Genomic DNA, 22,977 nt, shown 5'->3' with positions numbered 1-22,977 from the left:
TCCACAGCGATGCATTTCTTCGATCCGCCTCTGCATTACTCCACTTCTGGGAAACGACATCGAGTGGCTCGATCGGATTTTGAAGCTTTTGATCTTCCAGGGAAAACACTGCTCAATTCGACGTTTAGAGTTATTGATCGACATAGATTCAATTGAGCAAATGGCTAGCTCTCAGACCCAGCACTGGTACTTCAACCTCCACATCAAACGCTCAAACTGGCGTGAGAAGGCTCTACCATGCTTGCAACAGGCGCACCGCCTACAAAATATGGAGAAAATTCTTGTTATCACCCATGCGCGTGAATTAGCAACGGCACAAGAAGTCCACGAATACTCTATCGCAGGGAATCTTGATGCACCTTTACGGGACATGCAAGAAAGTTTGGGAGGAGAGCTGTATTGGGGCTCGACGAAGGTATTTGGGGATTCAAAAGAAGTGTTGCCTGAGATGAATGTCTCTGCCCCGCTTGATGAGAAAGCTGGCTCCGAGGTTGGTCAGATGGAGTCATTGGGCCAAGGAGGATTGGAATAGGAGGGAAAATAAATGCGTCGCGGAGGCTAGCGCTTGGGGAAGCCTCCGGAGGATTGCACTCTTCTGAAAGGGAGAGTCACGTACGGGATGTACATGGATGTGGGATAGCCAGCATTAAATGTCATTTTCATCATTCGGTGGTGACACTAAGTCGGTCTTGAAATTTGAGCCCATGTGAAGGGAGTTGCGCAGCGTTGTGAAAAGTCATCGTCACCGCCGGTAAGACAGATGAACGATTGATTGAAATTCCAAACTCCTTGTTTTATTCTCATTTAAGGGAATTTCAACTTCCCATGAGCTAGCGAAGCTTGTCTCAATCTCAAACTTCACCCCCTGTCCTAGAAAACCGCGCTAGCGGTCCGACGCGAAAACCCCCAGCTCCACATCTCAAGTTCTCCGAACTTTTGTCATCATCCACACCCAATGCCAACCTCCTTCCTCGATCTCCCACGAGAACTTCGTGATGAGATCTACGCCTGCGCCCTGATCAGCCCATCCGGGGTGATCTCCCCCCACTTGATCCCACCCCGAATCTCGAAAGCGGGCTCACCAAAAGCGTCCCCTCCCCCTTCTTCCACAACTTCAACCTCAACCTCATCCTCATCCTCCCAGCCCATAGGGCGCTTTCGCCTCTACACGAACCCGCCAAAACTATGTCCGAACAGAGAATTCGAATCTGGAACCTGGCGGGACAAGCACCCATACATCTCCCTCTCCCTTCCACGAACATGTCGCCAAATATATGAAGAGACACAATCCCTGTTCTGGGAATTCAATACCTTCTATTTCTCGAATGCGAATGCAGGCGTAATTCGGACAATGAAAATGATGGGACAAGTCTCCTCCCGGCTCATAACATCAGTTACTATACAAATGGACTGCTTCACCGAGAGCACCAGAGTTATAAGCAAAACGCTCAACGTCCTCGCGTCTAGGGCGCGCTACGGCCATTTCCGCAGACTGACGTTGGTATGGGATGAGGATCAGTTTAAACGTCTGATGGATTTGGCAAGGCAGATTCCAATGGCGAGAGCGAGGCAGTATGATGAGCTGTTGGAGGGGTTCCGGACTGGTGAGAGCGGAGGGAGGTTTGAGAGGGTCATTAGGCTTCCTGAGATGGTTGGTCAGAGGGGTAGGGAGGCGGAGGCTTGTGCGAGGGATTTGCATTTTGCATTTGGAGGGAAGTTGTTCTGGGGAGATGTGCTGGGGTGGGAGAGCTGGAAGGAGGTTTTCCCCGTTGAGACTTAGCAGTATCAGAGAACATTGATTCTCCGACATGACATTGAGATGAGAAATTGGGCAAGCCAATGATTCATTATAGAATAGACGGCCGTAAAAGTTTTGGGATAGACTAATTGGAATACACAGTCCAGACTCCCCATCAAACCCAGGTCCTTCTACAATCTACAAATCCAGTCTCCTATCAATCCATGCCCAGCGTGCATATCCCCAAGATATCGTACAGCAGATTTCAAATCTTCCTCTCATGGACCAATCGTCCCTTTACCCAAACCGCTTGCGTATTCCTATCATCGCCGTTGAAAACCCACTTTGCAACCCTCTCCTCCCAAGTCTCCCAACCAAAGATATCCACTGGTCCCTCATCACCAAAGCCCAAATCCCCATCTACACCTCCCAACCCAATCAACTGCGCATCCCACTCCATACCCACGCCAAACCCGCCAATCTTATCTCCCAACCCAACAACCTTCGCACCTCCCTTCGTCCCCAAATACAATACCTCCTCAATACTTAACTTCGCCTCATCCTCCCCACCCATTGCCACATGCCTACTAACCAAGCTCGCCTGCCTCACAGCCTCCAAAATACTAGGACTGTACCCACCACTCATATCCGTCCCCAGACCAACCTCAACCCCCTTATTCAATAACCACCTAACCTTCGCCGTCCCACTCGTGATCGCCGAATTGCTGGCCGGACAATGACTAATTTTGCCCTCTCGCTCCTTAATCAGATTCACCTCCACCTCACTCAAATGCACCGCATGAGCCAGGATTGTCTTGGGTCCCAAAAGCCCATGGTTGTCGTACACATGAGTATAGCTCTCGTGCTCCGGGAACAGAGATTTCACCAGCGCGACTTCTTTGGGGTTCTCGGCGATGTGGGTTTGTACTGGGAGATTGGTTTCCTTCTGTAGAGCGCCGAGACCGTGCATCAGTTCGCTGGAACAGCTGGGAGCGAAACGGGGCGTGATGATGGGCGTAATGAGGGAGTGGGAGGGGTCGATGCTGGCGATGTGGGAGATTGTTGCGCGGGTGTCGGCCAGTGCTGTGGCGGGGGACTCGTCGCGGTAGAAGTCTGGGGAGAGGCTGTCCATGCAGCAGCGGCCGATGAATGCTCGTTGGCCATATTCGAGGCAGAGGTCTGCTAGCAAGTTGGTGGAGGGCACGGAAATGGTGGCGTAATAGGAGGCGGTGGTTGTTCCGTTTGAGAGTGTCCGTTGGATACAGCGAGTATAAACTGTCTTGGCTTTTGACTCTACGGATAGACTGCTTTCCATGGGGAAAGTATAGGTGTTCAGCCAGTCGAGCAAAGTGGTCTTGCCAAAAATACCGGCGTTTGGGTATTGAGAAGCATGGATATGCGTATCTACATCAGTTAGCGATATTCCCAAAGGCGAAGAGATTGCTAACCAATGAATCCGGGAAAGAAGAACTGTCCAGGTTTTGTGGTCTTCACCATGACATCTCCAGCAGACCAGCCAAGTTTTGGAAAGAGCGTCTCCTCTGCCTTCTTTAGATCACATCCTTTCTCAATCGCAACAATAGCCCCATGCTCATTGACGAGAACGGCTGAATCATGCAAGTACTCAAGCTCATCCAAGCTCTTGCTGTGGATGAAGCTCCCCAAAAAGAGCGACTTTCCTGTGGGGTGGTGTGACATGATAAGCTTGGTATCTGCTCGATCTATTTTTTTGATTTTGATTTGAGCAAGGTGAGGATTCACTAGGTCTTTATAGGCCCTTATCAGTTACCATCTCGGCAGCAAGCGTCCATAAAATATTGTTGTTTTTCTTAAGTTGGACCAATACTCACGAAGTGTTGGACCTTTTGCCCCACTACGTCCCGATTGGGCATGGCCAAGCGGCTGGCTGCGGTCATAGGCGCACCCCGAACGTCGTGTTCCGCTTGATGGCGGGCGAGGCCTTGCGAATGATGGTCACCAACTTGGAAGATGCACTCGAGTCTGAAGTAGCATGTTCCCTAGCAGTTACCTGTTATTGTCTTGTAAGATCACTACCATCTATATTTTCTTATGATATGCTATGCCATGATGCGGGTATTCCCAAGCGCCAGCCGCAAACCTCCCTCCCAACAATAATATACAGTCGCTATATACTAGCTCTTCGAGGGGCCATCGTTCTCCGAAGAGCCTTCTTCTCTTCCGTCTCGTCTACCAAAGGTAGGACTCCTTGGTCCCTCATCTTCGCCAAGAACTCTTGGCCATATTTATATCCCAACTGATAAATATCATCAAATTTGCCAAAGTCCAAGGTCCCATAAGCATCGATGGGTGGTCTCATGTAGAGACACCCAGGTGTGCGCTTTGATCTCTCTAAAGCATCGACGCTGGAAACATAAGCAAGTCGGGCTTGGATCTCAGCCAGCGTAGGCGGGTTTGGGAATGACGAAAACGGGTTCCAGCGGTTCAGGAATGCCCAAAACCCAGATAACGAGTCGCCAAAGTTCTGAGGCGTATCGTCATCAAGACTTCCAACGTCGATTGCGAAAATTACGTCTGCTCCTAACGATTTCATGTGTGAGACGGTCAAGTTGTCAACATATCCTCCGTCCAGGAGCATGCTTCCTTCGTCGCACAGAGGTGGAAGGAGGCCGGCAAGTGACATTGATGCCCTTACATACCTCCAGGCATACCCGCTGGTGTGTATCTCTGACCGACTCTTGCTAATGTTGGTAGTGTTGCAGTAGAACTCAAGCCAGAAGTCCTCGATCTGAGTATCCCCAAAGGTTTTGAAGATTCCGCGGTTGAACTCATGGCCAGTTGTGTATGAGGCGGAGGGATATGTCAAGTCGAGCGCAAAGCGCCACATACTCGCCATCCTCCCAGCAAACTTCTTCGCGCGGCCGTACATTGGGACCACATCGGCATCCCTAGCGTACAAGGCGCCAATGAAGGCTCCAATCGAGGTACCACCAATGATATCGATGGGAATACCTGCTTCCTCCAAAGCCCTGATAATCCCAACTTGAGAGATACCTCGGGCACCTCCGCCGCCGAGCACAAGACCTATAGACTTGCCACAAAGCCGTCTTGCAATCCTATGAAAATCTCCCTTGAAAGGCGTTTCCGCTGAATACAGGGGAGTCTGTCGCACCTTCCGGGAAGTGTATTTCTGTATTTCAGCCTGGAGGACTTGAACTCGCTGCTTCAATGCCGAACCAAATTTACGAGTCTGGGGATGAACAGGCACGGATGTTCGGAAGGCCATTTGAATGTGATGGTGACCACCATTGATCCACACGCGGTTTCTGAGCCATGCTCGTGTAAGACCCGGCGGAGAAAATCGATCGGCATGCAGCAGGACCAATTCTTTTCGCGCAGTAGTCTTCATGCCAAGCAGGAAACGTTCATACTCACCAATAGCCGGTGACCCTTCGGCCAAGCCAACAAGGAGGATACAATCAGCCTGGCTAATGCACGTCTGAGTCCAAGGGGAGTTAACATTGGTGTCTAAATATTGGAAGTCAGCGAGAGAATTCAAGTTGGTCCTATAAAGTCTTGAAAATCAAGTTGTGGCATCAGGAAAAAATTAGAGTTGTTGTTGTTTTTGGTCTTCATAGAAGAACTCGGAGTTAAAAAAGAAAACATCACCTGCCAAAGTCCAAAGTAACAAAAAGTAATTTTCAAACTCACCCGCAACGTATAGCACCAGTCCATACTTCTCTTCGAGATCAGCAAGGTACTGCGAGAGCTTCAACTTTCCCATCCTGCTGAACGCATGTCTTCCCAGATGATTAAGGATAGCGGCTTGGTTGAGAGAGGTGACTCCTTTTGTTGCGCCAATCTGCGTCAAGGCATTCATCAACCTACTACCAAATTCCACCACTGGTACGCCAGCCGTGACGGGCAAGATAGCCACGGTTCTTAAATTGACAGTCGATGAGACTTTGTTGTTCGTTGCACCGGTCACCTTCTCTTTGCCTTGGACGAAGACAGGATCTTCAACTAAAGCTCGCATACGAGACGCGATGATCTTGGAGATTTTGATGGTAATTCCTGGGTGTTCCTGCGCGAGACTGTTGAACAAAGTCTTGGGAAATTTCGCAAGTTCCGTATCTCGAATTGCGTGAAGTGTCGCAGGGCGAACGGATTCAGTCATAACCTCAAGCTCTCCAACACTTTCACCTTGGCCATACTCGCCAACCACTTTCATACCCGCCTCTTCGTTATTGAGGACTAGCCGGAGGCGACCATTCAAAACGATATAGATTGCATCGCTATCATCGCCTTGATGATAAATCACTTGTCCAGCATTGACTTGAACCCATTCCAGAGCAAAGTCAATATGTAGAATAAGTCGTGGTAAAAGGCTTGTCAGGCGTTTAGCCATCGTCAATAACACCACCGGATATTTTTCCACGATTCTCTCCAAGGAAGACCTTGGCAGAAAGCCAACATAGACATCTGTTTTAGCTATGACATCGATGAATGACCTATAAGATGATATTGTCCCAATGTAGCCAGCAATTCCACCTGGTTTGATCAATGCAAGGCTCCTTCGACCTGTGGATTTTCGCTTCTTTCCTTCGGTAGTATTGATCCCCGACCCAGAGCCAGAGGCTTTCGAAGACCCTGTTCGAGTCCGCGAGAGTGGAGCTAGTGATTCGTCCCTACTTTCTCTAGAGTTCGAATTTCGTTGTGACAAACTACCTAAGACGGTTGATTCTGACGTTTCATCTGTGGGGACGCTGACATCTAAAAATCCGTCGATAACATAGTACAATCCAGGATTGCGCTCACCCTGCTCAACGAGAACAGAGCCTTTTGGGAAGTATACAATTTCCACTTCATCCTTGAGCTCGTGCGCCAGACCTTGCGTACTCGGAAATCCACCTGTGCTTATGCCTCCGGATGTCATAGATTCCGTATCGCCATCCCCAGAGCCTTCATATGGGTCAATGATTCCAAACGCGTTGTTAGTGAAGATTGCCTTTTGTTTTCTCTGGTCATAGGAAACAAGCCTCGGAGATGCTTCGACGGAGTCCGACATTCTCAAAGCATTTTTGGTGTTGGTCAAGCCAATAGCCTTGAAGATGCATTCTAAAATGGATCCACGAAACATGCCATCCTCATCAATAGACTCCTGCCGATGTAGAGTCCGCCGTGGGTGTACTTGAGCACCAAATGGATTGAACGATTTTTGTGCAAGTGGACTCTGCGTGTCATGTTGCCACACTTCAGGAGACTCCTCGGCTTGACCAGAGAAGGACCCCTGGATCATTGGCGTATTTCTTCTGCCACCATTGCGAGACATTTGAATGTTTGTGAGCAGATCCCCCGGGCTTGGATTGGCACTAGGCTCTCGTTTAAGAGGTGATTCAAATGTCGAGTTAGTGACAGCTGGTGCCCCCTTTGCAGACACAGCGTGAAGTGTTGCCTCTTTCCGGAGACTATTACTGGATCTCCGCCTTCGTCCAACTCCAGCGTTGTGTAAGGCAATGCCTTTACTGCCCTCTTCGGCACCAATCCTCTCTCGCTCGCGAGTGAACTTCTCCTTCAAACGCTCTAGAGCATCGCCTCGCAAGAAGTTGGGAAGTTCGTACGTGGTGTATTTGTTCATGTGCTTTTCTGTGCGAAGGACCTCACTTGTAAGTCCGAGATATGAATGACCGGTTGCCAGAGTTACTCTTTGAAGTCGAGTCAAGATGACCTGAACAATATGTGCAGTAGCTTTTGGGTAGACTCGGGTAAGACGACGGAAAGCACTCGCAGGAATGATTGCAATGGTTGTGTCCACGGTAGCTCGTGCAACTATATCGGGATGAACCGAAGTTGTCTGCACCCGTCTGGGCCGCGGCCGCTGTCTTGGATGATCATGTGAAGAGTCGAGAGAGAGGGGAGGAACTCTCGGAAGAGTACCACCAGCAGTCTCACTGGCTAACGTTGATGACCGATGCTCCCGATTGATAGGCTCCCCATTTTGACTTGGAACACCGTATATTGGACTTGTTGGAAGCGACGGTGGGGTCTCGTGGCTAGGGACATATCCAAAGCCAGCGCTTGAGGGATATCGTCGACGATTGAACCCAGCACTTGAGGCAGTATTCTCTAAGTAATCATCTTCGCTGTGTCTCAGCTTAACATCCTCGGTAAATAAGGACAAAATGGAGAAGAGTGATGACATAGGGGCACCATTCTTGACTTCGGTTAATAATTGGTAACCTTGAGTCGCACTTCGCCGTTGCTGTCCGTCCCCACTATCTGATGAATCGTCTGGGTGAAAATTGGAAGGCTCAGAATCCGACTCGCCGCTCTCACGGGAAGATTTGACAAAGATCTCCACCAAGCCGTCCACGACTAAGCAGAACCCCTTTTCTTCTTCCAGATTCAATGTCTCTCCTGCTATGAGTTTCCTAGTTTGCATGCTCCGAGTGAGTTCGTGAAAGACGGGTCGTTCCAAGTACCCAAACACCTTGATTGCGCTTAAAAACTCGTCCAGATAGTTGGAGAACCCAGATTTAGAATCTTCTTCTTGTGTGTCCGGATATAGATCTATCTCCGGCTCTTTTCGTTGAGGTTCGGGAGGAAGGCGCGCGTACATGTTCAGAACTCTATAGCGAACGAACCAGCTAACGGTGGATACGAGAGCAGCGACAATTAACATTCTATATAACGAGTCAGTAGCAGTTTAGCATACATGGCGTAAACACGTACAAAGTCGTCGCATTCATAGTGACAGTCAAGCTGGTTGACAATAGTGTGAAGAGAAAGGTTGGTAAGGTAATGGTAGTAAATGTGATGATCCAGAACAGAATGCCCGGAAAGACTTTGATCAGGAACATGATCATTCGGACAAAGCTCCATGCCCAAGAACTCTGAACTTCCATGTGCTCCATGGTGGTTCCGTTGACTAGAGCCGCAGTTGAAGGCATTGAAGAAGCCATCGAGTTGGCTAAGCTCTCCATGGCTGAAGAAACCGTCCCTGAAAGTGACTCGATGGAATGCTGAACATTTTCAACATGAGCAGAACTGACCGCCATGATGACAGCTCAGTTCTCAATGAATGTTGAGCACATTTCTTGTGCCGAGGTCGTGAGCTCCTTGGAGTGTAAGTCAAGTTCCATGGCCGAATCTTTCGATCATCAGCCAAGCAAGGGAGCTCAAGCCACTGGTGGCGCAAGACTGGCGCTAAGCCTGATATGGCGCAGCCCACCATCACCAAAAATCGAGACGTAAAGATTGTGTGCGACTGTGACTCCTCCTACCAACAATCTTGACAAGACATCGACGAAACCCTCGAAGCAGTCCCTTACGATCCCAAATACTCTACATCAGCTGTCTGGTAGATTATCTACCTCAATCCCGCGACCGTTGGCGACGAAGCCCAAGAACAGGATCCCAATCAATCTGCACCCCGCAGCGCAACGACCGCAAATATGTCTTTGACAAATTGCCGATTCTATGAGGAGAAGTATCCGGAGATTGACAGTTTTGTCATGGTCAACGTAAAGCAGGTGGGAGCTCTACGCCGCGCAAACAGTGTGGGCAAATGTTGACCTGATCACTTAGATTGCGGAAATGGGAGCCTATGTCAAACTTCTCGAATACGACAACATCGATGGCATGATTCTGCTCTCCGAACTATCGAGACGTCGTATCCGAAGTATCCAAAAGCTTATCAGAGTTGGGCGCAATGAGGTTGTGGTGGTTCTAAGAGTAGACAAAGAGAAGGGTGAGCATCAGCCCAAGGATGACTCCTAAACAAATGCTGATCGAGCGGAATTGCAGGGTATATTGATCTCTCAAAGCGAAGGGTGTCTCCAGAAGATATCATCAAATGCGAGGAGAGGTACAACAAGAGCAAGATGGTCCACTCGATTATGCGACATGTAGCTGAAAAGACTCAACACCCAATCGAAGATCTTTATGAGCGCATTGGCTGGCCACTGAACAAGAAGTACGGACATGCGGTAGATGCTTTCAAGCTCTCAATAACGTAGGTACAGTGATCATGAAGCAGGGGATCTTACTAATATTCATGAAGAAATCCTGATGTGTGGCAAGAAGTGTCATTTCCGAACGATGTTGTTGCCGAGGAACTGAAATCCTATATCGGAAAGCGTCTTACACCCCAACCTACAAAAGTTCGAGCAGATGTCGAGGTTACGTGTTTTGGATATGAAGGAATCGATGCCGTCAAGACTGCACTCCGAACTGCTGAGGCCCGAAATACCCCTGATAATCAGGTGAAGGTTAAGCTCGTCTCGCCACCGCTATACGTCCTTACAAGTACATGTCTAGAGAAGGCTGTCGGAATCCAAACACTAGAAGCGGCGATCGTTGATATCCGGAGCAATATCGAGGGAGCGGGTGGCAACTGTATCGTGAAGATGGAACCTAAGGCGGTCACAGAGAATGATGATGCTGAGCTGCAGGCACTGATGGAGAAGCGGGAGAGAGAAAATGCAGAGGTCAGCGGAGACGAGAGCATGAGTGAAAGTGACGAGAATGTGGTGGAGGTGATGTAGAGGGTTCTAGGGGATGAATCAAAAGCATTGTGATTAAGGCTTGCATTGCGGGCGTAAAGAAGGGCTATAGAGCCAATGACGCAGTAGACTAGTCCATCTTAAGTTTTGTAAGAAGCCATAAGGTATGAAAAATCGTCAAACTCTTCAGCCTTTGTTTGATTGCTTTTTCAAATGCGAGGCTGGATCGCAAGGCTGAGCCGAGACAGTAGCGAGATTTGAGGGAACCTCAAAAGCTCATCCTGACCCCCAACTTTGTCAACGGAGTCTGAAAGCCACCACCATGGCATCAAGTCGCCTCTTTTCCATATTCAACCGAAAAGCAACTAAGGGCAAATTCGTCCCCGAATTCAATTATTACTTGTTTAGCTTCGTCACATGGATTCCCGCCGTAATCTTCTTCAATGGAAATGTTGGGGAATTGTGTCGGATCAATGGCCCTTCGATGTACCCTTACTTGAACACCACCTACGATGAAGACCTTAAGAAAGATTTGTGCTGGGTGAGCAAATGGAATCCGACTCGAACTTTAGAGAGAGGAATGCTTGTCTCGTTTCAGTAAGCTTTCCGGAAGAGAACTGCGTCACAGTATTGACAATGAACGATAGAAGCCCAAATAATCCCGAAAGGCTGGCCATAAAGCGCGTCATTGCCATCGAGGGGGATATCGTGCACACGCGCGCGCCGTGCCCTCTACCAACGGTGCAAGTTCCTGTCAACCATGTCTGGGTGGAAGGGGATAATCGTGACAGGTCGCGGGATAGCAACACCTACGGGCCGCTTCCCAAAAGTCTGATCCAAGGAAAACTTACCTACATTTTGTGGCCGTGGAAGAGCTCGGGTCCGATACATTGGAGGCAATTCAAAGGAAAGACGAGAGTGATAAGAGGCCGAAGGCAGGACGCGCCAAATTGGGATTAGACATGTTTCGAACAACACCCCCCTCCGCACTCCCCCTGGATGGGATTTCCCCTCCCTCAATCGCCTCGCCGCCTATTCTATAGGTCCTAAGATACAGCTTCAGATGAGCCTCCACGCGCCACTCTTCACTTGAATTTGGCAGGGCATCTGGAATTAAACCCTTTGGGCGTCTACTTTCAGCACATTAAAGTCGATCAATTGCAATTGTGCCGAATGGATTACTCTTTTGAAGGAATGGACAGCGTATCTTTGATCATCTTTGTCTTCTTGGTGATCTCCGCATTTTGGCAGACAATTAGCAAGCGGTGCTTATTACGCTCTAGCTCCAGACCACCTGCGTGGAGTGCAGCTGCAATTCATTGGCCTCAAACAAAAACAACCCGAGCCAAACGAACTGGCATTTCCCTGGCTGATCTGTTGTTCTGAATTGAACTGCTCTCGAATAGGATATAAGTGTAATCGCTTCACAGTGGGATTAATCACAATTCGAATGAAATATCACTGTACGTCAAGGCACTCAGGATCACATGAGTCATATACACCACTTGGTCAGGGAGAGCAGCGCGGTCAGTGCATCATTATTGAGCTGCTGCGCTGAGTAACTCTCAGATGGACCGAGAACAGAGCCGCCGTTGAGAAATCACGGCTCCTGAACGTCGAGGAACTGCTGCCTGTGTCGACTGCATGTATGGATGAGACGAAATTTGTCTCCACATAGACGGTGTAAATATTATCGGATATTTTTGTTCCACCTCTCCGGGTTTGGTGAGTATTGTGAGGGGAATGCTCTCAGGCCAAGTGTTTCGTGCACAAATATCATCCCGGGTCCGGCGGCTTTGTAAATCGCCTCTGGCTGTACGCCAGCGGCCTTTCTTGTAGTAAACTACATTTCGACTTTCTTGGGAAACCAATTCCCGATAGTCAATTTCCAAACATTATCAAAATATCATCTTAAAAGCGTATCAAACAAGTTTACTGAGGAAACCAGCTCAAGAGGTGCAGGATTGTATCGGTTTTCGTTCTTAGCTAGTTGTAAGATGCAATTTAATCACATAATCTAAGTCTTTGCAACAATATCAAGGCAAAATAGTTTTTAAAGAAACCTCCGATATATTTTATGTCTGAAGATATCAGATTATTCCGCCTCCTTGACGAATCACGAGCATACGCAGCCTCGTTTGTCAGCCTTGCCTTGCGCCTTACCTAAGCGTCAGGTTTTCAAGCCCATCCAAATCTAGTGATTTATTTTCCTAGACCACTCAACACTGCTCACAATTCTCAACGCCGCGCTCAAGTTCTGCTATCGGATCTTCCGTCGAGAAGCCCTGAAGGCGGCTCTTGCGGAAAAGCGAGGAAGGGCCATGTCCCTTGCCTCGAAGGTTGCCAATTTGTTCTCCTCTGGATCAACGAACTCCCAAACGAATCGCAACGGCTTTGGCTTTTCCGAGGATGGACTATCAGGAGGGAAAGACACTTTCGCTGATGTTAAGCTGGGACCAGAGGGCATCGCGTCGGAAATCATGGCATCGAAAGCGGTCGAAGAGGAGGGACGGTCTCCTTACCTTCATGTGGGATACCCTACATGGGATAAAAGGTCCATCAGCTAATTTGTGTAGTGTATGATAGCCGGAGGACTTGGAGGTACGACAGGTGATATGTTGATGCACTCTTTGGACACGGTCAAGACGCGCCAACAAGGTGATCCGCATATTCCACCAAAGTATACTTCGATGTCATCATCCTATGCAACAATCCTACGACAAGAAGGACTGCGCAGAGGATTATATGGAGGATGGTTGCCTGCTATGCTTGGATCTTTTCCAGGCACTGTGATATTCTTTGGGACCTATGAATACAGCAAGAGGCACCTGATAGATTATGGCACCACACCATGGATTGCATACCTTGCAAGTGGTATGGCCACATTGGAGAATTATCATTGATCGGTGCTGACCACTTGTAGGCTTTGTGGCCGATTTTGCGGCTTCGTTTGTGTACGTTCCGTCAGAAGTCTTGAAAACTCGACTTCAGCTCCAAGGCCGATACAACAATCCGTTCTTCAAGTCAGGGTACAACTATAAGTCAACGGTTCATGCCGCAAGAACAATAATCCGCCAGGAAGGTTTCTCGGCTCTGTTTTATGGCTATAAGGCTACCATATTACGAGACCTCCCCTTTTCAGCACTACAATTCGCCTTTTATGAGCAGGGACAGACCTGGGCGAGAGAATGGAAGAAGAGCAGAGATATAGGATTGCCATTGGAGCTTCTTACTGGTGCAGCAGCTGGAGGGTTGTCAGGAGTAATCACTTGTCCCCTTGACGTCGTGAAGACAAGGATTCAAACCCAAGTAAATCCATCAGCCAGACCAGTTGCAAAGCACACACCAGGAGGCTCCATGCCTGCTCAGGGGAAGATAGAACCCACTACCTCACTCAAACAGCAAATCCGAAAAATATCGACGTCCTCACCATCAACCCACACACCTCGTCCTGGAGCAATAAATCTGGACACATCCTCGTTATTCAAGGGTCTCAGGCTTATCTACAAGACTGAGGGTATCGGAGGCTGGTTTCGGGGAGTGGGCCCGAGATTTGTTTGGACGAGTGTACAAAGCGGGTGCATGCTGGTCTTGTATCAGTCAATTAAAGGGCAGCTAGAGATTTATTCTGCCTCTATAAAAGACGAGGAGTCTGTTGTATGATGGTTGACGATTATTACTTACGGGATGACATGTGGAACGGATATGTGACTTGTAGGTGTATGTATATCAAGAGCATTGGGCGGCGTTTGAGTATGCATGGCATGCTGGATAGACTATATATCTTCACTTTTGGTGCATATAATGTTGTCCATTGCTTATGTGTTTCCCTTATTCGAGTGGTTGTCTGAGCTATGAACCCAGGGTTAAACATAGAGAATGTTGACCCTCGTCTCGCATCTTCCGACTTCGAAATTGTTCTTGCAATCGCGTTAACTTCTTTTCAGTAGGAAGTCGTTGCCTGTTACACTAGCGCTAATCTGCTTCGAGACAAAAGTGCGCTCAGGGGCAATATTTCGGCCCCCGTATCGAATGAGCTACGGTGCACCTTGCGGCCAATAGTTCTACCGACCAGTCCTCCATATCAGGTCATCCGAGAACGACGCTTCAGATGAAATTATTCTCTGTTTCTACGACCACGCCCCGCCCCTTCACCGAGCATGCCGAAAACAATCTGGCGAATCCCGCCACGATTCAATTAATGAGATGGCAGATCCATTGTTAGATTCAAATGCCGACAACTCTTCCTGCGCCCTCGAAAGGCGCACTTCGAGCCCTTCGGAATCTTGCACTCGGCACCTCTTGCACACTTGCTCTCGGCGCCGGTCTGTTGACAGAAGATCGTCGACGTCGTATACGTGCAGCCCGAGAGGTACACGACAACGCCAAGAAGCTCAAATCGTCAAGAAAGTACCATAATACGGGCAACACAGTTATCGAGACGTTCGAAGCCCAGCTTCTGCGGTACCGGGAAGATGCATTTTGGCTACCAAGCAACGTGTTGAAGAGCACGCCCCCGAAGGCCACAGCGTCGAAAGAGACGAACAATGGCGGTGCAGCTCATAATCTTTCTCCATCACATCCGCCAATGCCGACGCCCGTGCGCATTTCAAGATACGAACCTGGATCTCGAACGGATGTTCTACCTCCAAAGCCTTCTTCCTTACCATTTTTAAAAACTAAGACATCCCAACATGCGTTAGGGAACACCCGTCCTGAGCCTCCCAAAGTGCCTAAGCAGGGATTGCACAATCGACAAGGAAAACTCGCGACGGATGTTACAAACCTTCTTCAAGATCCGGACAGTATCCACGAAGCTGCATCTCGATTCTTTGAAGCTTTTGAGGAAGGGTTGTCAATTGATGGGGTTGGTATTTCACAGCGCCTTTTGGAAGCTGCAATCCAGCTTGCGAATGCTTGCGAAGCGCAGTTGAAGTTTGAAAACTCGGAGAAAGTGTTCGATATAATACTCGGCTCGGGAGCACTACACGAGGAACACTTTCATTTATTTCACCCAGAAGCAATCATTTGTCGCTTGCTTCATCGTCCAAGCTCGGACCGAAGCTCGTTGGACCAAAACTCGTTGAGAAAGGCGTCCGCTATCTTCCTCACGAAGTTTAAGGAGAAGCCGAAACCCCTATCGAAGCGCATGTTTTCACTTGGGGAAAGGCTTTGTGCAGAGACATGCCAATCGGGAATGTACGACCTCACCCTGGACCTGTACTCCCGCCTACAATCCTGTCGAGAAAATGGCACTATAGAGGCTGTTGCTCCTTTAATAATTGCTACCCATATGAAAGGGCACCACAAGAAAGTGTTTCAGTACTTTCACAAGTATTATCTTCAAACGACGCCAGATCAGCTTGAATTTTTCAATACCGGCGGCCTAGCGATCGAGTCTATCTTGAAGACCGGAAGGATAGACAGAGCAGAAAAGACTTTGATTGCTGCTTGTGAAATGGCTGAAAAGAGCAGGATTTTAACTTCGACGACATGGTTTCTAAAGGTTCTTGGACACGTATGGAGAACACATCGGGACCTTGAACAGACAACGTCATTATTTGGACGCCTGGAGCCTTTCCTTCACGTTGCACAACACCCCCAGGCATTCTACGGGGCAATGATCCAATTCTGTATCGAGGCAAATGATGAGCCTCTGGCTCAATGTTACTATGATACAATGAGACGATCATATCCTCCCGTACCTGGCGATGTACGAATCTACGGGCATTTTGCCTTTGCGAAGGCAAAGCGCAATGATTGGCTTGGTGTGAAGGATGATTTCTTGAAGATGAAGAGAACCAGCCCTGGAAGTGCATATATCAAGGAGTTGGCTTCCTCTTTTCATCCGATATTGCAACTCTACATTCGGTGTCATACTATTAGTGATACCGAAGAATTCATTCGCTATTTCGTGGACGAAATAGGCATCAAGATAACGAAAAATCTGACGCGTACCATGGTTGAGGCCTATGGAAAGGCAAAAGAGATCGATTCTCTGACCAAATTGATAGATTACTCTGCTGCTGCTGGCTGCCCCATCGACTCGGTAACCTTCAACACGATTCTTAGGAAATGTTATCAAAGCTGGGGCTTTCCGTACTGGGAGATATATCGCCTCTACAGAGCTGTGTGTTCGCTGGATTCTATTCATTCCAGGTTCATAGACGAAGAGACTGTACCAACCCTCCGCCGACTCGCAATTCTGGGATCACCCCCTCAGGAGGAGCTACTCCGAAGACTGAAAGTCCTGAAGAAGTTGGACAGGACGCCTGACGATGCTCTTGATAGCAAAGCCATTTTGCGCACCATGGCAGTCACAATGGCCAAAGACAACCCTATTGCGACACTGAAAATTTACAAGCGTGCTCAGAAGGACCGGGTTCTTCTCGATTCAAAACATCTCCATCTGGCTGTCAGAGCATCCTTGCAGCTGCATCCGAACACCACCGAAGAAACTTTACGCCATATTCAGGATGCGCAAGCAGTTGGGGTAGATGTCAGCAACGCGATCGGTATCATCATCATCCATCAGATGACGGCCACATATGAAGAAGGCAACGAGGACAGTCGGCTGGTCACTGAGCTAACTCAAAAAACCGTAACCACGTTCGAGAAAGCCGGATTGAAGGTCTCGCCAATCGTGGTAACGCATGCAGTGAGCATTCTCGAGAAACGGGGCCACAATCGTCTTTGTGTAGACGTGTGGAATTCTTTGTCTCATCGTTTGAATTTTGAGCCATCGTCATTCGACCTCTTTACCCTAACTGTGCTTCTCAAGGCATACATTGGACTTCGAGATCACGTTGGTATCCAATGGGTTGTCAAGACGCTGTCAGCCAATAAGTTATGTCCTGACCCACGATTTCGGCTCTACCTCAAAAACGCCCGCCGGGAGACGACCAACCTCCTGAGATCGGGCGAGTATTCCGAGAATATGCTTCATTTCTTGGATGTTCTGGTTGAAGCCATTGAAGCAACCAGGTTGTTGAGAGAAGAGGCCGCGGAAGAAAGGAGAGGTGTCATGTTCAAGACGATCCAGATCATTGAGAAGGCAATCGTTGAAGAAGCAGCGAGGCAAGAACGTGGTTCCTCGGACTCTCCTGAAGCATTCGAGGAAAGTACTGAAATTGTACTAGAGACACTCTCGCAGACTTCATCCATCGACGCTTTGGAACCGTGGATAGCGCAAAACGACGGGGGAGGTCATCATGAAATGGATATACCGTCGCCTCAAATTCTCGTTGAAGTCGGTGCAGGGTGATGTGTAAATAAATAGTGGATACATAAGGTGAAAATATATTCGGACCCTGTGAATCTGGCGGGCTCCCCGCCACTTCCTTTTTGATTTCATTGACTCCCCTTGGGCTTAATTTCCAAGCCTGTTGTGAGCAACCTTCTTAATTATGGAACTCAACATTAAAATCCATAAAACCCCAATTGAAATTATGTAAATATGACAACCAGTTGTAATGTGATACAACAAGGCATTTGCAATTTTGAGGCTGGCCTGAGGTGGCTTGAATCCCGACTTCCAGAATTCCGGTCGCGTCCGAGCTGAGATCCCTGCCAAGATTTTCAACGTCATTGTTTATTTTCTGGTGGTCAAACAACTTCCTCTGAAAGACCTTTGAAAGAGGACACCTCACTTCCCAAGTCAATGTCACTTAAACCGCAATGTCAATCGTGACTGAGTAAGGTTTTCCTTTCTACTCTGGATCCAAGCAGTGTTAACATCCCAAAGTCAGTTACGGCGCGTGGACAGCCAACTTGACCGCGTCCACCTCGTCCCACGCCCGAACCAAGATACCTTCTTCGAGCAGAGCCACAAAGCCTTGTCCTCCCTTCGAATCGCTGAACTACAAAATATAGTGAAGTCTTTATCTACCACGTCCTCTTCAAGCCCACTTTTGCCGTCATGGAGGATTTCGATGCTGCTGGAGGAAGCTGCTCTCTCGGAGGGGGTTGTGGTGGAACAAGATGAAAGAGAGATGATGAGCACCTATGAGACAGAATTGGAATGGCTACTAGTTAGCAAGGCTACAGTGCAGACGTATGGCTTGCTGCTGAACACTTTACTGGAGCAAACGATACCGGTAACGGATGACATTTGGTATTGGGATGAAGTGCTAGGATCATATACGTATTCGAGCCTTTACACCGTCCAAACGTCACCGCTAAGGTTCTGGGCTTGGTCGAAAGATATCTACAGTGACACAAGGTCAAGATTTGGACGGTTGAGAGAGTCACCTGGAGATGCCATTTCTCCGAGGGAGATTGGGACAAGTTTAACGGATCAATGGAAGCAGTTCTACGGTCTGGTCAGGGAGAGCATACGGGAGAGATCTGTTGCGGATATTCAACGGAGAGTTCTGTCTCCAATCGCGCTTTGTCGCTCTGAAGCAAGACATAACCAGGCCAAGTTGCGTCGACTACGAGAAATGGGTGCAAGCGGGCTGGGTGTGCTCATGGATGAGGGCCTGAGCTTCGACATCAATGATGAGGGTGCCGAGCTTGCAAAGACCGACGAGACTGATAGTCATGAATGGAAAGTCGTCGTTGAGCGAAGCGTTGCCTTGATGGATACGGTACTATCGAATGTCACGACTCTGGACACCGGCGTATCTGATTTCGAGGATACAGTATTTGCCAGCGTCGAAGATGATCCGGAGATCTCGACAAGGGACGCTGATGTTCCGCAAGTGGCACGACCGGCAAAGCTATCCAGGAGACTCCAGCATATCCTCAAAGTCCATATTCCTAATCACATCATCACGTCGCAGAAACTTACTTCCCAGTACGGTCGTCCATCCAAACTTGTTCGATATTGGCTCCCAGCTAGTATCTTGCTCTTATCCTCAACTACAATACTACGAATATTCGTCAATCGAGAAGCGGAAATCATTACCTGGATCAGGGATCTCGGAACAACAGTACGAGATTTTTGGCTGAATTGGGTGATCGAACCAGTGAAGAAAATTATTGGCACCATACGCCACGACAAAGAAAGCGAGGTTGCTATCATGAGCAAAGAGAGCCTGAAGGGTGACAGAGATAGCTTGGAGCGGATGGTTGTTGATTTTGCCATCGATCATCCCCGGGTTTCAACTGGGGACTCTGTACTAAGTGAAGCTCAGATTGCAGATATCAGAGTCAAGGTCAAGGAAGGGGATCTCACGCCAGTCCTTCGAGCGTACGAGAATGACCTTCGCAAACCATTTATCGGTACTGTTCGAGGCGATTTGGTGCGGACCATGTTAATCCAAATCCAGAAGACGAAGGTTGATGTTGAAGTTGCAATCAGTGGCATCGATGCGTTATTGAAAAGCCAGGAGCTGGTATTTGGCTTTGTCGGCCTGACTCCAGGCATCCTGGTCTGTTTTGCAGCTTTCCGGTACCTAGGGGGGGTGCTTGGAAGTCGGAGAGGATTGCAGAAAGGTCAGAAGGCAGGACAGACCATCCGGGTCCTTCGAAATATCGATCGGATCCTTACACTAGCCACACCAACTCAAAACAACCTGCTCTCATACAAAGATCACGGTCTCCTCTTGTGCGAGGTTCATGTGTTGCGGAACTCGGCGAAGAGGCTATTCCCTGGGAACATAGAGAGGGAATTCCTGGAGGATGTCGCTGATCTGTGTAACATCAACAGCGGTATCCAGGCACAGCTCAAGGTTCTTGACCGCATTAGATGGGGTTACGCAAGGTGGTTAAGATAGAAGGAAAACGTGCAAAAATCAAAAATTAAACCTTTGGAGGGAAACATTAAAGGAAGAAAACTGCCACCATTCGTAGTGATGTAACTGAGATGTCACTGGAGTATTGTTCACGGATGACTGGGAATCTTGAATGTCCCTTCCCGAATCTTGGGAACTCGGAAACCCTGGAAATTCATTGCCTTGCCCACCTTGCACCTGCACTTACACTCAACGCCACAGCCTCCTTCCCTCGCCAAACGTATTCGTAGCGAAAGTTCGCAGCCGCGCATCACGAGCCGCTAGAGTAGCAACTTCTTAATTCCTCCAGTCTTGAACAGATTCGACGCAATTACGATTAACGATATCTTCGCCTGCCCTCGACCACGGCGAAAGGAAAGCCTGCATTCAGATTGTGCTGCGCTGTGCGATCACCTTTGCCAACCACCCATTCCATCTGTCAACGTCGTCCGTCGTCATCCACGCCGCAAACCCTAGGCTGTCAACTACACCGACCCGCACTCTACCCCACAGCCTCTACCTCCTCTTCGCACGGTCGACGTCTCTGAGAAGGCTGCCTTCATTTCCTACCTCTACGCGACCGAATCCGAGATGGCTGGGACGCGTAATTATGACTTCCTGGTACATATGACACTCAACAATTGCTCAGTACTCGCCGGCTTACCAAAACCATAGATCAAGCTGTTGCTAATTGGGGACTCGGGTGTGGGCAAGTCCTGCTGCCTTTTGCGATTCAGTGAAGATTCCTTTACACCCTCGTTCATCACAACCATAGGTATCGACTTCAAGATCCGGACAATTGAACTGGATGGGAAGCGAGTCAAGCTGCAGATATGGGACACGGCGGGACAAGAAAGATTCAGAACCATTACAACCGCTTACTATAGAGGTGCTATGGGCATATTACTGGTCTACGATGTCACCGATGAGCGCTCTTTCAACAGTATGAAGTACCTTGAAGCGAACCTCGGCCCTGCTAACCTCTCTTTTAGATATCCGAACTTGGTTCTCAAACGTAGAGCAACATGCTACAGAAGGCGTGAACAAGATCCTTATTGGAAATAAGTGTGATTGGGAAGATAGACGTGTAGTATCCACGGAACGGGGTCAAGAATTGGCGGACGAGCTCGGCATCCCCTTCCTCGAGGTCTCAGCGAAGAGCAACATCAATGTTGAGAAGGCATTTTACAGCTTGGCGGGAGATATCAAGAAGAGGATCATCGACACGGCGAAAACAGATTCATCGGCTCAAGGAGGCGTCGATGTTGGAGCGCAAGGAACTGGAAGTGGGTTTGGAGGAGGCAAGTGCTGCTAGATAATGGGTTGATGAGGGGTCAAGCTTTCCGTTTGTTTAAGAGCAGATTATGGGCGGAGTTTGGTCGTATCATATTGTATTACAATGTTAAGGCGTGCCTTTTGCGAGTCATGTTCAGTCTCAGGTCATGCTGGGATGCCACGGCATATTTAAATCAGCATTTGTGAAAGGGCATCCAAGCTTGGTGCTACCACAGGATTTCTGCATTTATTATAGGAATTGGCTCATCTCCTGGGTTGTGTTGGCGGTTCATAGGAAACGGACGCCGATGCCATTCCCTGACAAATCTCCGAGCTTCGTTGCGGTCCCTGAAGGAGATCACATACCTCGATGGTCTTCGATATTCTTCCTTCTTCCGAGCCCGATACGCTTCGACGGACTCTTCGGTCCTCTCTCCTGGCTCTTCCGGGCTATTGCCATGATCATCATACGTGAGCTTGACGATTTGACCTGTTTCTTCCCTTCCAAGTTTCCAGTGCAAATTCCGCCGTCTTCCATCGTTTTTCAGCGCTTCCTCAAGGTCATACTGAGTTATGTGCCCAATGTCTACAGAAAATATCACCATTTCTCCTGCCTTGCTCTCCTTTGTAATACGAGCAGCCTCTCCGCCTTCTTTCAGCAGCCTAAGCACGGGTGGCATATAAGGCTTCCTTAGAATCCTCAATGACACCTGGCCGCACGCTGGAACCAGCGAGAAACCTTGCAGCAGCGTCGCTGGATCCTCACCCTCTTGCAGGTATGCTGGCGGAATTGGAACACCTGAGTCTTCCATTATCTTCATTGATCTAGCCAATTTGTGTAATATATTTGTTCGGTCTTGGTATGCTCGAGCAGCAGCATCATTGGAGCAGAGGATAAAGTAATGACCCAATTTCTCCAGAGAGTTTCTATCTCTGGCTTGGATGACTGCCAAATGTAAGCTTCGAGGTCATAGTGCCTACACCACAAGATCATACCTTTGATAATACCGCTTGCCCATCCCTGAATGTGCTCTCCTCTAGAACTCAACCGGAAGAAATCGCTCTCCTCCAGGTTCTTACTGCAGGCATTCAACACCATCAAGCTTGGCAAAGTCACCGCCCCTGCTTCTCGCCCAAGATCATCCCTAAGACGCTGAATGTTGAGTCTCGTCGGAGGGTATTGAACTTGCTCCGCTCGTACAAGCTCTCCTCGTTGAGGAATCGTCTTGTGCTTTACCCTCCTCTCTTCCCTCTTCCGCTCCCTTCGATCCGTAGCACTGGGCGCAGAGTTCGTAGAATTCCATATAAACGCAGGCAGCTTGTCTAATCTCTTCTCTGCCGCCTTCTCCCGTTTACTCCTAGCTTGACTCTCCTCAGGAAACAGCTCGTCGAACAGTGACAATGACTTTGAACGATGAGTTTTCGGCTGCTCGGGTTCCGTCTGCGTCGGCCCCAGATGGACATCTGCGGTGACAGTCCTGTGAGATACGGATTCCGTGTCTGGTTCGCCAGGTCTTCGAGCTTCTGGTTTCAAATCTGGATCATCTGCAACCACCTGCTTCCTGACGAACTTGTTGTCTTTTTGGACGACTTTTCGAAACGGACCTCTTCGAGATCCTGTTGGTTTCGGAGAGTAACCATCATAAGTACTGAAAGCTGTTGGCACTCGCTGCGAGGCCTGGGCTAATTGTCGCACGCTCCATGCTGGCAACAAGAACTGCGGAGGCAGGGAGCGCGTCAGCCGCATTAATGTTGTCCAATTGGG

At 48.8% G+C, this 22,977-nt stretch overlaps 9 protein-coding genes across 9 annotated transcripts; 6 read left to right on the top strand and 3 right to left on the bottom strand.

The window, feature by feature from the left end:
• Window positions 1-2,003: 2,003 nt before the first annotated feature.
• Window positions 2,004-3,436, bottom strand: K444DRAFT_646516 (guanine deaminase; the record flags this gene model as incomplete). Its single annotated transcript, XM_024885207.1, has 2 exons — window positions 2,004-3,142; window positions 3,187-3,436. The coding sequence occupies 2 exons, from the start codon at window positions 3,434-3,436 to the stop codon at window positions 2,004-2,006; spliced, it is 1,389 nt and encodes a 462-aa protein (XP_024731136.1).
• A 297-nt stretch (window positions 3,437-3,733) lies between these two features.
• On the bottom strand, window positions 3,734-8,835 carry K444DRAFT_618688 (patatin-domain-containing protein). Its single transcript, XM_024881373.1, has 3 exons — window positions 8,450-8,835; window positions 5,429-8,400; window positions 3,734-5,245 (listed from the first exon to the last, which is right to left on the bottom strand). Exons 1-3 carry the CDS (start codon window positions 8,773-8,775, stop codon window positions 3,885-3,887), a joined length of 4,659 nt encoding a protein of 1,552 aa, XP_024731135.1. The 5' UTR covers window positions 8,776-8,835; the 3' UTR covers window positions 3,734-3,884.
• Window positions 8,836-8,993: 158 nt separating this feature from the next.
• K444DRAFT_570903 (uncharacterized protein) lies at window positions 8,994-10,465 on the top strand. The gene is made up of 4 exons (XM_024877287.1): window positions 8,994-9,249; window positions 9,305-9,467; window positions 9,524-9,731; window positions 9,780-10,465. The coding sequence occupies exons 1-4, from the start codon at window positions 9,172-9,174 to the stop codon at window positions 10,261-10,263; spliced, it is 933 nt and encodes a 310-aa protein (XP_024731134.1). The 5' UTR covers window positions 8,994-9,171; the 3' UTR covers window positions 10,264-10,465.
• A 78-nt stretch (window positions 10,466-10,543) lies between these two features.
• K444DRAFT_540073 (LexA/Signal peptidase) lies at window positions 10,544-11,181 on the top strand (the record flags this gene model as incomplete). Its single annotated transcript, XM_024875678.1, has 2 exons — window positions 10,544-10,818; window positions 10,869-11,181. The coding sequence occupies 2 exons, from the start codon at window positions 10,544-10,546 to the stop codon at window positions 11,179-11,181; spliced, it is 588 nt and encodes a 195-aa protein (XP_024731133.1).
• Window positions 11,182-12,438: 1,257 nt separating this feature from the next.
• K444DRAFT_570896 (mitochondrial carrier protein-like protein) lies at window positions 12,439-14,033 on the top strand. Its single transcript, XM_024877286.1, has 3 exons — window positions 12,439-12,749; window positions 12,798-13,095; window positions 13,145-14,033. Exons 1-3 carry the CDS (start codon window positions 12,543-12,545, stop codon window positions 13,882-13,884), a joined length of 1,245 nt encoding a protein of 414 aa, XP_024731132.1. The 5' UTR covers window positions 12,439-12,542; the 3' UTR covers window positions 13,885-14,033.
• A 310-nt stretch (window positions 14,034-14,343) lies between these two features.
• On the top strand, window positions 14,344-17,593 carry K444DRAFT_618685 (uncharacterized protein). The gene has a single exon (XM_024881372.1). The coding sequence runs from the start codon at window positions 14,453-14,455 to the stop codon at window positions 17,483-17,485; it is 3,033 nt and encodes a 1,010-aa protein (XP_024731131.1). The 5' UTR covers window positions 14,344-14,452; the 3' UTR covers window positions 17,486-17,593.
• Window positions 17,594-17,816: 223 nt separating this feature from the next.
• Window positions 17,817-20,062, top strand: K444DRAFT_570891 (NCA2-domain-containing protein). Its single transcript, XM_024877285.1, has 2 exons — window positions 17,817-17,915; window positions 17,966-20,062. Exons 1-2 carry the CDS (start codon window positions 17,899-17,901, stop codon window positions 19,938-19,940), a joined length of 1,992 nt encoding a protein of 663 aa, XP_024731130.1. The 5' UTR covers window positions 17,817-17,898; the 3' UTR covers window positions 19,941-20,062.
• Window positions 20,063-20,234: 172 nt separating this feature from the next.
• K444DRAFT_138380 (ras-domain-containing protein) lies at window positions 20,235-21,641 on the top strand. Its single transcript, XM_024870524.1, has 3 exons — window positions 20,235-20,558; window positions 20,613-20,880; window positions 20,930-21,641. Exons 1-3 carry the CDS (start codon window positions 20,529-20,531, stop codon window positions 21,250-21,252), a joined length of 621 nt encoding a protein of 206 aa, XP_024731129.1. The 5' UTR covers window positions 20,235-20,528; the 3' UTR covers window positions 21,253-21,641.
• Window positions 21,440-22,959, bottom strand: K444DRAFT_634976 (uncharacterized protein; the record flags this gene model as incomplete). Its single annotated transcript, XM_024883817.1, has 2 exons — window positions 21,440-22,158; window positions 22,209-22,959. The coding sequence occupies 2 exons, from the start codon at window positions 22,957-22,959 to the stop codon at window positions 21,440-21,442; spliced, it is 1,470 nt and encodes a 489-aa protein (XP_024731128.1).
• Window positions 22,960-22,977: the final 18 nt, after the last annotated feature.

The sequence above is a fragment of the Hyaloscypha bicolor genome, assembly GCF_002865645.1.
Source record: "Hyaloscypha bicolor E unplaced genomic scaffold K444scaffold_136, whole genome shotgun sequence".
NCBI classification, from domain to species: Eukaryota; Fungi; Ascomycota; class Leotiomycetes; order Helotiales; family Hyaloscyphaceae; genus Hyaloscypha; species Hyaloscypha bicolor.
Note: the sequence above shows the minus strand (reverse complement) of the source record. Positions and strands in the feature narration are given on the sequence as shown.